Source organism: Triplophysa dalaica, chromosome 15, assembly GCF_015846415.1.
Source record: "Triplophysa dalaica isolate WHDGS20190420 chromosome 15, ASM1584641v1, whole genome shotgun sequence".
In the NCBI taxonomy this organism is placed as follows: domain Eukaryota; kingdom Metazoa; phylum Chordata; class Actinopteri; order Cypriniformes; family Nemacheilidae; genus Triplophysa; species Triplophysa dalaica.
This window is the reverse complement of record NC_079556.1, coordinates 5,822,345-5,836,393: the sequence shown is the minus strand read 5'-3', so window position 1 is coordinate 5,836,393 and position 14,049 is coordinate 5,822,345. Positions and strand designations below refer to the sequence as shown.

General features: G+C 37.1%; 1 protein-coding gene across 1 annotated transcript; it reads right to left on the bottom strand.

Annotated features, from left to right (window-relative positions):
* Nucleotides 1–1,309: 1,309 nt before the first annotated feature.
* LOC130436426 (cytosolic phospholipase A2 zeta-like) lies at nucleotides 1,310–13,522 on the bottom strand. The gene is made up of 20 exons (XM_056767067.1): nucleotides 13,475–13,522; nucleotides 12,618–12,687; nucleotides 12,317–12,453; nucleotides 10,202–10,333; nucleotides 9,868–9,908; nucleotides 9,689–9,731; nucleotides 8,199–8,250; nucleotides 7,658–7,803; nucleotides 7,348–7,461; nucleotides 7,217–7,251; nucleotides 6,961–7,099; nucleotides 6,719–6,855; nucleotides 6,224–6,446; nucleotides 5,965–6,082; nucleotides 5,468–5,605; nucleotides 5,186–5,293; nucleotides 4,838–5,017; nucleotides 2,468–2,637; nucleotides 2,174–2,360; nucleotides 1,310–2,060 (listed from the first exon to the last, which is right to left on the bottom strand). Exons 1-20 carry the CDS (start codon nucleotides 13,481–13,483, stop codon nucleotides 1,852–1,854), a joined length of 2,388 nt encoding a protein of 795 aa, XP_056623045.1. The 5' UTR covers nucleotides 13,484–13,522; the 3' UTR covers nucleotides 1,310–1,851.
* Between the last annotated feature and the right edge of the window lie 527 nt (nucleotides 13,523–14,049).

The window sequence follows — 14,049 nt, the reverse complement described above, 5'->3', positions numbered from 1 at the left end:
CATGTTCATACTGAAGCAACCTTCCTAATAACCAATCAGATTGTAAAATAAATTTTAGGGTCAATGTTTGTTTTAGTCATGTATACCATACTTAACCAATCATTTTATTCTGGTATAAGGGCTATATTATAATCATAGTTTGGATTACTGGTAGGGATTAAAATGAGTGCTGCCCGAATGTTATTGATCCAGGATCAAGAAAAGATCTTACTTGGCAAAATCACAGTTACGTATTAGAACCACAACAATAAGATTACTGCATCATGGGTCAACGGGTGCTCTAGGTGTGAATTTTTTTTATTATGTGCAAAAAAGATGAAGAAGAAGGATGAGGTAATTTCTGACAGTTAAACCCTCATCTGCCAACATATCACCGCCTAGCCCTTCATTATTGAAATGAACTCTACATGCATATTCTAACACAACAGAAGGGCGTAATTGGCACTACGCCAAGTAAAGTCATCTGTTAATAAAGTAAAATTACTGTTTGCTATGCGACAAAAATAACAATCAGCAGATACTAATAGTACACCGTAAAGAGAGGCCATAGCTTCTTTATCATGATCATTGCAAAAAAAGTATTTAATCATGAATAATCATGTTGAATAATATGAAAACACTTTTCCAATAAGTATATTAAACAAATAATTGTACTACCATCCGCAAACACCAGAATCATAGAGGAAAACATTCGGTTCTGATGATGCCCTGGTATAATCAGGGGACTTAGGAAACATTACTGCTGGCCAAAATGCCTTAAATGTGCTTTTATTTCTTCTAGAATCATGTTTTATGTATAGACAGTATGGAAAACAATGTGTGCTAAGCTTATTGGTCATGAAAACGTTAATGTAGCGACTTTTGATCGCACATACTATGTTTTCATTGGTTACATAACAGGCTGGAATCCCGCTGTTAAGGTAAAACAGTACAAAAAAGGATAGTTGGAGAGTTAAAGGAAAACTATTCAGTTACGTCATAAGCCAAGGCATGTCAGGCACGCCCAAACAACAATATATAAGAACAATGAGAAAATTAATAATATGAAGGCCTACATTAGAGAATGGACTGAAGTATTCTTGCCTATACAAGATGAAAATGACTCATGAAACAACACAGTATAATAATAATATAGCATTTTTTTATTCAGCAAATACATTGATGTGAAACCAAGCACATGTTTAACTAAAGCATTGTACTAACCAGGGATGCACAGATACCAGAAGCTATATCGGGCCGGATACCAAGCTCATGTAGTCGTACTCATTGATATACCGACACCAAAGACTGATACCTCACCTGACATTGAAACAATACAGTATAATAATAATATAGCATTTTTCTATTTAGGAAATTCAGTGAAGTGATACAAAAAACACGTGTTTAACTAAATCATTGTACTAGGGATATACAGATAACTGTATCTGCATCGGGCCTGATACCAAGCTCATGTACTCTTACTCATATAGATATACCGACACCAAAGACTGATACCTCACCTGACATTCCTGACTTAAAGTTGTGCTTCATAATGTGTTTTGAGGCAGAGTTATTAGTTTCAGTGTGTTGTGCTTGGAAAATACAGGTACAGGCATCGGCATTGGTATTGGTTTTGGCTAGTACAAGAAAACAAATATGGGTACTCGTACTCGGTCTTTAAAAAATGGTATCTGCGCATCCCTAACTTACTATGGCAAACTAATTTAATAGACTTTAAAATTAATGACTTAACAAGAGATTCTGTTTCTTTTCTGGATGGATATTTAAATGACATTAGTCATTGTGAACGACCAGCTTCCTGTTCAGTGGTGTGTTTGAAAGTAACAGTGGCCCAGCTCATTTTCTGATGTTTCATTTGGATTTCCTATTAACCGCTTTGTTCAGCACTTCCAAAATTACATCTTTGTTGTTTATAATGTTGTAGGAAGTGAGGTTGACAAGCTTATCGAAGTCCTCCGGTGAGTAGGTCATTTTGTGAGTGACATATGGACAGGAGTCACTTTTGAATTCAACATCAACTGCTCCCTCTTTCAGCTCCTTCTCGGTTAATCTTTTCACTCCTGCACCAAACACATTATTGTAATACAAGATTAGAGTCAGAAACACAATATTTAAGGAATGTCAATATGATGCTGCCTTACAACAACTTTCTTATGCATCAGGATGTGCTTACCAGGAGCCTTAAACTGTTTGAATGTGACGTTGACCAAGGGAAAGTGAATCACTATGGGAGCCTCTTGATTTTCTTCATCCTCAAACACATAAACTTCCTTTAGTGGCACTGACTCCAACTTTTGGAAATCAATCTTTGGAAAGGGTATCTTGCGATCTGAGCAATACTTGTGAGTTTGCTTCAGAACCTATTTGGCAACGTAACAAAAACGTAAATAACATACATGTACAGTAATGTTGATAATACATCACCTCCTTACACCAAACATTTAGTAATCTTTCAGGCCTCCCTTACCATGAACTGGTCTTGGTCCCAGGAGTAGTTTAGTGAGATAATAACATCTGCATGTCTTTGAGAGCCTACCACAGGAGGGAATCCGGTATTAATGGAAAATCCAGCATCAACCAAACTAAGCATGGGATCCACTGGGGTCAGGGTGTTAGGAAAGGCATCTGGATGTTTTTCTGCAGGCAAAGACTATTGTTAAGACTATGCAAGATTTTCAAATGCAAAAAGCCATGATTGCACTTCATGCAATGACTGACATCATTAAACAGACATGTTAAAGGTTCTTTGTGTAAGTTTCAGAGGCCACTATTGGCGATGTAGGAAATTGCAACCTACAGCTCCGATACCCCCCTCTCCCTCCCATTAGAGAAGCTACGGTTGCCGTCACAGGACAAAAGGGTTCCGTAAATGATAGCGGCCATTATCGGTGGTGTTGATAATTGCAATCTACGTCTCACAGGCGAACAACAGACCGAAGCTATGGACACAGGACAGAGATGTCGTCGTCTGAGACAGCTTAGCGTAACCTTTGCAAGTCAAGTGACGAGGTTTATTTACAAAGAAAAATAAATAAAATTGCCACGCCGATGTTTATTTGGGTTTTTCTGCCGTTTTTTTTGTCTCGATTTCGCCTTGCTGCATCGTATTTTCTCTTTTTTTGAATGAACAGATTGACGCTCTATCGGCTCTTGTGCAGAGTATGTGTGGTCCGCCATTATCGCAAATTTTGCTTCTTACTGCAACAAAAAACCTTTATATTTCTAATAAAAACACGACAAGAAAATGCTGTTATTGTTCTTCCTCTTCTTCTGCTAATCCTATGTAGTCGCTTTGCAAGCTGCCTCAAAACTCAGCCGAAGAAGAACATAGTCCCGTGCATCCTTCGTTTTACGAAACGCGCTTAGTTTGTCCGTGTAGTGCTACTATAGGAACATGGCTGTGCACATTGATTAATTACATGTAAGTGCCCGCGGTGTATATACATAAAATGGCTCATTGTAAGGTAATATAAACATTTCGGTTCATTTTGTGAGGTATTTCTTCACCACTCACAACATAGTTTTGTATTATATATTCCATTTTGGTGAATAAATCCTTCAAAATCTTACACACTGTACCTTTAATTGCTATCAAATAGTTATGGTCTCTAAAAGTTGAATATTATATAATATATATAACAGGAGATATCTCATGATAGCTGATGTAATGGAAGAATTATCTTTGCATAATAATGAAGCATACGGTAATGTTTACACAAGAGTTATCAATTTTTTTTTTTTTAAATTCAGTTTCAGCCATAGTTTACAATGTAAAAGATTATTACATAAATGTACATAAAGATTAAAATCTGTCTTGTCCTGTAGATGGTTTGCTCGCGCGCTTTAACCTCATGAGCAGATGCGTTCTTTTCTGGGGAAGTGTCCAGTCTTTGCTCTTGCAAATTCCACTGTGTACATAGCAAATCCGGACGAGTGCAACTGGCTCTTAAAGGGAATGAGAAATTAGACTGATTGCTTTACTGCATGTTACGCCCATAAAACACCCATTACTCAATAAGAGAATCGGGTCAAGCCGTTTAGACCATTTTCCCGTCGTGAAACTTAGCAAAAGTGGATTCGGACTCTCGACCTGATTTTGCCAAGTGGTTGATGTCCTCAGGACAACATATTTTGTTGACCTAAGGACAATTTTTTTATAAATAGAATATAAACCCACACCAAACCCCAACCCTAACTTTAACCTACCCCAAAAATCAGATGAAATGATAAGATGTTGTCCTAAGGATATCAACCACTTGGCAAAAACAGGAGAGCCAGATTAAGACACACCCTGAGTGCACCTGTGCCGTGCGCTTAAGACCATGCGCTTATCGATAAATAGGACTTTGTCTAAAATTATTGACTTGTCAAAGACATGTTTTGAGGTCAATCAAAATGTTATACCTTATTAAATAATAGGGATACTTCACAAAATCTGTATAAATTTTTGTTATTCAGAGAAAGACATTTTGGACAGATTTTGCCCCCCATTGACTAACATATTTGGAAAGATTACAATGGTAGTCAAAAGTTCCCCAGAACGGTTTCTTCCTAATTTCTTAACATATTTTTCGTGTTCAACGGAACGAAAAAAGGGTAAAGTAATTTTACCTACTATGGGAGTCAATAGGGAACAAGATCTGTTTGGTTATAAGCATTCTTCCAAATATCTTTTCTGTGTTAAAAATATATATAGTATATATAAATACTGCTAGTTTATACAGATTTGGAACAACTCGAAGGTGAGTAGATGACAGAATCAAAAATTTTGGGTGAATTTTATCCCTTTAAATCATAAAGATGCACACTTTCGGTGAATAGCACTTGTTTCCCAAACCTTTCCCTGTGATGAATCCAGAGTTCTCATTGTAATCCCTGTGCAGCTGCAAACCCCTGAGAAAGTTGAACATCTGGCTGATAATGGGGCGGCTGTTCATAAAACCGCTCAACATTTGAGCTGTGTCCGTAACTGGGCTGACCAAGGACGTGCCGGGTGATTTTTCCTTATTAGCAGTGTCTTTAATATGAAACAGAGAGATAGATTATATATACGAATTTACTCACTGTGTATAATCATGAACGCCTGTTTTTATTACATAATATGAATTTGGGAATACCACTGCCTGGGGTGCAGCAACTTGGATACTAAATCTGGTTCACCTTATACCTAATAACACAAACTCACTTGTGTCACTGGTTTCCCCTCCATTCCCAGGGGCCCATGAAGGGGCAATTCCAGTGGTGAGACACCAGATTTTTGTCAGACTTAGAGAGAAAACATTGCTCCATATTCCTAAATAAGCACAAAAATACAAACATTCATGTGTGCATACAGTATATAACACTACAAGTTCATGTTCAGGGCAGAATACTTGACAGAAGAGGAGATAAATGCATTTCTACAGATGCAGAATTAACAACAAGTGTGAACAGGACACACATTGCTACTCATTATGCACAAACTCACCCAATAGAAAGGACAACCTTGTTTCAGGAAGCTTCTTGACCATGTGACCAAGATAATATCCACTACCAAAGTTCTTTGCAGGTACAAATGCACCATATTTAGAAATTCCAACTTCATAAGGCGTGAACTCACACCATTCTAAATGGGGGAAAATGAACATGGGAGTATTAATATACTGTACTTACAGTACTTTAAACACAGGCACCCCAAGCTACAGTGAAGAATTACATCTATTTTTTTATCATTTAAGAATAAAGCTGCATGGGCCACTTTGGATAACTAAACTATAAGCTTGGGTTTTAGCATGTAAAAAAATGTACAGAGCCAGACATTTGAATACATTTTTAAAAAGCTCTTCACATTGTGCTATACAATATGTTATATTTTGGGAGTAAAACATGGGAAACATGGAGTTGCAAAACATGGGGGTATAGGACTGTACTACAAACTAAACAGCCATTAGCTATATTTTTGTCTCTTACTGCTACAGTACATACCAGCCTCCGTTGTACATTCTGTCTTGCCGTCCTTCATGTTAACAGCTGTGAAGATGGGTAAAGGGTTCTGGCCCTCTGACAATGTCTTCTGCATTTCACTCAACGTGCCCATGGGATTCTATGAAAAGAAACCATTTATTCATAGTTTCCCAAGTCTGACTCATTATTATAGAGATGTTATTCACTCCACCTCTGTCATTTACAGCAAACAAGCAAATATAATTATTACATACAATTTTTAAATGTATGCATCCAGTACCTTTCCTTGAATAAGATACTCTATAGCAAGACCCCACAAATCAATAAGAGATACGAGATGTCCTTCTTTCTCTTTTTCCTTCATCTTCTCTCTGTAGTACCACAGCTGCTCAAGAGAAAATATACTAAATGTACTTTTAGATATCTCTTTTTTTGCAGACTCTATAATCTTAACCATGTCTGTTTTAGACCAGTTAGGGTCGCCATAAAGAGTAGATAAAGCCCTGAAAGACAGAAAAGAGGCTCTTAACAACAGATCTTCCATTCTTGGTATTTTTGTGCATTGACGTTTAAATAGAATATCAAACTCAAACATTAACATATTTTCAAGAATAGTTTAGCTTTCTATTATTCAATGTTCACGGCGACTCAATGGCTTTTATAATTGACACAAAAAGCAACTTATACTGAGATTTCTATAACAATGCTATTCATTATAGAAATGTTACTGCAGTATTTATTAACGCTGACAGTCAAGAGTTCTTATTTCGCTCACCAGGTGGAGCCAGAAACTCCTGTGATGTAGGTGACAGCATCAAGAAGCTGGAGCTTCTGTAGTCCCCTAAGACTTCCATATGTGCCCGTCATTGCCCTCGACCCACCTCCAGAACACACAACAGCCACCACTGGCACCTGAGGGTCATCAAACACAAAAATATAGATTTTGCTTTAATAACCTAATAATGCTCGTGTTTGTGAAACTCAGGATCTGATGTTGCTCATTTTCATCTGTATTACCTTACTGGGTTCAGGGGGAGAGATGAGATGCAGAGCTCTCTGAAGAGCTTGTGACACCACTTTTCTCCTTTTTACCAGAAAATTATTTTCCTCCGTCGGGATATCAAAATTCAGACGTACATTCATTTCTTCACTAGACCTTGAAAATGCATGCAAACAATAACAATTTACAGAGTGAGAATTTTTTTAAACCTTTTTGTTGCTACAATGCTTATTAATATACACTGACTACAAATAAATGATTCAAACTGTTTACCGGCCCTCTGTCTTTACTTGCAGATCTATTGAACCCTATTAAGAAAGTAGTTGTGAGTTATTAAACATTCATGGTTTCGATTTTTCACTTTACAATTCAATATGAAGCAAATTGATCTTTATAGTACTGACCTCTCCAACAGGCAAAGAGAGTTTGATCTTTGTATCGGCTGGTATTGGTCTAATAGAAACAGAGGACAGGGGTTCTACAACATTCACATTTACACCATCCACTTCTGTCATGTCCTAGACAACAGTAAATAAACAAGGTTCATATGATTAAACAATTATATATTTTGCCTACTAGCTGTACTTGATATACAGTAATTTGTCATACTAATGTTTTCAAACCTTTACAGCAAGAACAAGTTGAAACTCAAATGTTATGTGATCTTCAGTGTAAATTGCTTTGTAAACAAGATCAATCTAACCAAGCACAAACCTGTGATGGCATGAGACTAAATTCAGTCTCCAGGTCTCGGTTGATGTAGTAGCGCATAGTTTGTGAGAAAGTGGGATTTTCCTCAGGGCCTGAGATCAAAAAGTCCTCCTTAAACGCACCTCTCAGTTTTAACAGCGGTTTATTCACTGAAAACAAACACATTACTGTTTTGTAAGCACTAGTTCTCATTTGGTTCTTCATTAGAAGAGTGTCCAGGATTTCTTCAAAATTATCTGTTAGTTTTCCACAGAAAAAAACTAAATCGTACGGTTTTGGAAAAACGTGGTTAAGAAAATAATAAAGAAGGTCAGAATAAAACATTTAAAGTGAACTATTGCAATGTCAAAAATGTACAAAACTGATGTGCAATAAAAAAAATGGATATATAACAGAAAACCAGTAAGTATTTTTAGACTGACACATTTATACAATTATTATTTTCTAAAATAGGGGTTTAATGAGTCTGAATTAGTCTGAACCCAGAAATGATCTCTCTGGTGATTATTTCATTCTCCTCTGTTTACTGTTGGTCGCCTCTTACCATTAGTCTTTCGTTTTTCTGCCTTCACATCTAATGCACACAATGGACCTGCCTAAAATAAAGCAAAAGGAAAATTTTACTGAGAACATCAAGTCACAAAGTGATAAAGCTGTGTTTGTAAAAACTCTTTCAATGGTTCGATAAAGGTAGGTTGAAATATAATTTTTTAATTTATTATTTTTATATAATTTGTAAATTTAGGTCACAATTTCTAACATGTCTTTGTGGCAAAAATGTGTAGCGGTACTGTCATGGGCGCCGTAAAGGGGTGGAAGGTTAGGACGATTCTAAGGGCCCAGCCTGATTCAGGGCCCAGAAGAGCAGACCCCTTTTTATTTTCCTATTTCTTTTCTCTTTTTAATACATACATTAAATGTGCTAGGGGCCCTCGTGCACTAAATGTGTATTTTGTCCGTTTTGACCATAGATTTAATATTTAAAAAACAAATAATGTAATTACTGTTTCAGTCACACCCCTCCCTGCTCCCTCTCACAATGGTTCATTCCAGCTGCGCTGTCCGAGTTACGATCGCTAGTGTGACGTCTCTTGCTCATTAGACTTGTTATGATGCGGCGCAGACAGTGACACACGCAGGCAAGTCACATCAAAAGTCAGGGCATCAAAAACGGAAAGAAAAGAAGGAAAGAGAAGACAGAGAACGCCAAAGTCGACAGTATGTCACACAGTTTTTCAAAAAGAAAGGTAGTTTGCCCTATTCCTGTATTCCAAAACTTATTTTTCTTGCTACATGACCTGCTTTTATCTAGCTAGCTTAGTAAAATATTTACTGAATTATGAACACAGAATCAGCGGCTGCTGCACACCCACGTCCTCCTTCCCCCACGTCCCCGTCTTAATCAGCCGAACAAGGTGAGCCTGAGCGCGAAACTTCGCGAAGATTTTAGCCTCTAAACACGTCTTATCTACTGTATTCGCCACATGATGATAACTTTCCAAAACAAAAAGTAATCTACACGCTTCTAAAACGACAAAATCAGTTTGCCGTGTCGTGTGTTCTGTGAAGTGACAGTGCTGCTGCTACGATCGATGCTGTCAAACTTGACGTTCTTAATATGAATAAAATGCCCCAGAAAATAATAATATAAAATTGAATAAAACGTGTCTCTTCTGTAGCTGATGTTTCCTGATTGAGCAGTTTGACCCAGCTAAAGCTTGTTCATGTAAAGTATATGTCAATATGTGTACATAATGTTCTGTTGTGCTTGCAAATGCAATTGAGATAATAAATGTCCTCCCTTTTATGTAAACAAGTACATATTTCTATATTTTTTCTTGTTTTTGTAGGCTTTGTACTCATCCTAAACATTTTAACTATGCAATTTGCTAATTATCTTTTTTATAAGTATACAGGGCATGTTTATTGGGTTAAATTTTATCTGTAAAAAATGTAGGGGGCCCAGAAATTTTGGTTTCCATAGGGCCCAGAAATTCTGGCGGCACCCCTGGGTACTGTTAGAAATGTTCTTACCATCAACACTCCATTAGAAAGGTATTGCACAGGACTCTCAGAACTTTAGTACATACCAGAGAAAAAAAAAATATGAAACAGCTACTTAGTAGTTATGTAAATGTAATGCTATCAAGTGTACTGTGCAACTTGTTAGTGAAATTACTGGATTGCAGATGTTTTCACAAATGTTTACTCACCTCTCTGTCACCTTTAACTCCACCCACAGCTCATTCTTTGTCTGAGAAAAATGTACGTACATTATAATCAAACTTATTAATCATACTACAGCTAATAAACATTTTTAAAATATGATGTCTACTGATTTAAAGGAATGGGCAAAAAATAACTTCATACAATACTGTGGAAATAAAACAGACATTTAAAAATCAATGTTGATATATATGCAAAATATAACTGTATTTAGGCCTGTTTCACATATGCTTGCATATAGCAGCCCTCAAAGTACAAAAAGCTTTATAAGTCACATTATCATTCACATTATTTCTACTGTCCACAGATGTGAGAACTGACCTTATCATCTGAATAGAAGCACTTTGTCAGCTTTTGTCCAAGTGTGAGGTTGCTGATATCAAACAGGATGTTAGAACAGCAGTCGTCACTCGTGAGGCTGTCCGCATCATAAATGTGGAACTCCAGAATATTCTGAGAAACAAGAACAGTGTGATAAGGTGAGGATAAGCAACAAGAGGTTAAGGTTTTACATGTTGCTTTGTCTTATGATTTAATTCCCAAAACAAACAAATATTAGAAAATTGGATTGAAATTTAGCAAGACAATAGTGACATCTACGGAGCCCGGGAGAGGACAGGCGCGGTTCACTTAGTTTTGTCGTGGCCACGAGATATTAACTCGTGGGAACGTGATAATATGATGAGACCACGACATATTATCTCGAGGGAACGTGATATGTTGTCGCCACGACATCAGCTTGTTGAGGTAACGATATCCGTTTCTCGTGCCCACGACTTCTTATGTTGAGGGAACGACATCCTTATCTTGTGGTCACGACTTAAATGCGTGCGCGTCTAAGCACCTGGAACTATCAGAAATAGATAGGACTATCATCATATTTATTTTTAATTAAGATATATCGCTGAACTTATTAAAAACACACACATTCGTTTCCTTTTAGTCGTTTAAATTTTTTCCTGTGATAAATGAACAGGTTTAATTGCGATATGGCTGGGATGTCAGAAGCATATTTTTTACAATATTCCCCTTGATATTGTTATTTTAATTATTATTATTATTTGGTCTTAGTTGTTCTACAATTAACAATACATTTATAAATGAAAAGTATTGTATTTAACATTTAAAAAGCAACAACATATACTACTTAATAATAACCCAACAATAAATCGTATTTGGGCCTATATTTGGCAATAAGGAAAGTGGCTATTGAGCCACCTAAACCACCGCAAGAGAATTTCATTCAACATGACAGCCCTAATCGCCCTAATCATTACACGTTACGTATATTTGCGGGAACGTTACGATATGTGTGTGAACGCGCGCACACATTCCAGAAAATCACTGGCAGTCTGAACCAAAATCAAACGATCTTGCAACACATTTGCGTGATAATTTTACACTCCTAGGCAAGTCCTGGGACACATTATGCATGAATTATCCGAGATCTCTTTATGAAATCGGCTCATAACTTGCTTTTCGGACAAGATGCGGCCGGAATGCTACAGAAGCACAGTACTTCTAAAGCAATATGGGCCAGTATGAATTTAAAGACAGAGAAGACTGGTACGCTGATTGTGGAATTAAATTATATAGACAGACTGTCTCACATATTGATTTCATTTCAATCGCGTCAGTAGGTTTATTTCACTATTTAATCCGAGATGAAGCAAATAGGCCAGAAACACTTGTGACGGAACTTCTCGCATTATTAAAAAGATTTAAATTGTGCGCAATCCCGCGCCGAAATTGGAGCCTTGAAATCATTATAAAATGTAAAAACGAATCATTCTTAATAATTACAATATCAAGGGGAATAATGTAAAAATATGCTTTTGACATGTTCGTGCAGCCCAGACATATCGCAATTAAACCTATTCATTTATCACAGGAAAAAATAAAAACTACTAAAAGGAAACGAATGTGTGTGTTTTAATAAGTTCAGCGATATATCTTAATTAAAAATAAATATGATGATAGTCCTATCTATTTCTGATTGTTCCAGGTGCTTAGACGCGCACGCATTTAAGTCTTGACCACAAGATAAGGATGTCGTTCCCTCAACATACTAAGTCGCGGCCACAAGATAAGGATGTCGTTCCCTCAACATAAGAAGTCGTGGGCACGAGATACGGATGTCGTTCCCACATTATAGGATCTTGAGGGAACGACTTCACATCGCGTGGCCACAACATAAGGATGTCGTTACCACAACAAGCTGATGTCGTGGCGACAACATAATATCACGTTCCCACGAGTTAATATCTCGTGGCCACGACAAAACTAAGTGAACCGCGCATGTCCTCTCCCGGGCTCCGTAGACATCAACTATGTGGAGCATTGTTGCACTTAAGAACAGTGGGGCTGGAGAATGAACTTGTTAGGCGAGCTTGGATGGTCTGGTTTAAAAAAGACTCAAATTAACCAAATTTATACCTTGACACCACTGTGTACTCGGAAACGGAAGGTTTCGTTCCATTCTGGAACATTGTTGTTTGTGATAGTCTTGGTTCGATGAGAGCAGGCGCAGGCCGTAGGTAATTTCAAGACAACGTAGCAGTCACACTGTGTCACTGAAAAGAGAGAGAGAGAGAGAGAGCGCGTAAGAGAGCGAGAGAGCAAGAGAGAGAGAGAGAGAGAGAGGGAGTCCAAGAGAATAAGAAAATGGAGCATGCTTTACATTATACAAGAAAACAAGGTCAGTTGTCAAGAATGCTAGGCAAGAAAGGAAGCTCACAGAGGTCCTGTGACTGATTGAATTTCCCTCTCAGCACTGTGACAGTGAGGTTCCAATATGGCATGAACTCCTGTAAAACAAAATTAATTCTATCTTGAGACTGGAATCAGTGACGAAATGTATAAAACATGACACAGATTGTTGAACTCATAACCACATAAGCAGAAATATTAACACTTCACCTAAAGGAAATACAATTAAGCCTATTAGAGGGGGTTGCTTTTATAACTCAATATAGACTAGTTGCGACTTTCACACAGTGCGTACGTGCTCAAACTTTTTCATTGTAAGGCTCCCTTTGTGTAGAGTGCATCGCTTTGTGTCCCCCTCAGACTTATAATCTAAAATTTATCATTTTAAATAAACCAAAAACATTTTTATTTATACAATGCTGGAACGTCATTTTTTGTGGTCTTATATAACTTTTTCGTAGATTTTATGCCATCAAACATCAGAAAAATGTTTCATAAAATGCCACAAAATCTGTACCCCAACTGGATCCATCTTGGGGGCCCCAGTTTGAGAACCACTTGTTCAGATGGATGCGCCACTGTTATTTTCATAGATAATATAACTACTGTAAAAGAGCAGCCTGGGCGCAGGAACGCAACATAATATTGCTTTCTGTATAAAGGGTTAGATGTCCAATGTTGTGACTAGAAACTTTTTAAACATTAAATACCTATTTCTATTCATCCGAATTTGATGGTAATAAAATGATGGGTGGGGCATGAACCACCTGTCCAACAGTTAAACACGCTATATAGAGCAAGTTAGATTAGTAATAGGCATACTTCAAATTAAGCAAAGTAGTTCATGATATTCGAGTATCTGTGAGAAAATGCTTTCTCTCTTACCTTCTGCATTGTTGTGTTCTCGACAGGACTACGGTGAAGTGTGAAAGCCAAGGCATAACCATCTCGCAAGTCTATGTGGAATATAAAAAACCAGCGAAACTAGTTAGTTCACACAGTTAGTTTTAATCATGTTTATCGTACTTAACCAATCATTTTCTTCTGGTATTAGGGCTAAATTATTTTCAGGGTTTGGATTACTGGTAGGGATTAAAATGAGAACTGCTTTAACAGGAATGTAATTGTTCCAGAATCAACAAAACATCTTATTTGGCAAAATCACAGTTACATATTAGAAGCACAACAATTACATTACTGCATCATGGGTCATTGGGTGCTCTAGGTGTGAAAAAATGTTATTTTGTGCGATAAAAATTAAGATTAAGGATAATGCAATTGCTGAAAGTTAAACCCCCATCTGCTCACATATTATAGCCTAGCCCTTCATTATTGAAATATATAGACTGTATATACATATATACACACACACATATATATACATATATATATATTCAAACACAACAGAAGGTCGTAATCGGAACAACGCCAAGTAAAATCATCTGTTAGTAAGAAAGTAA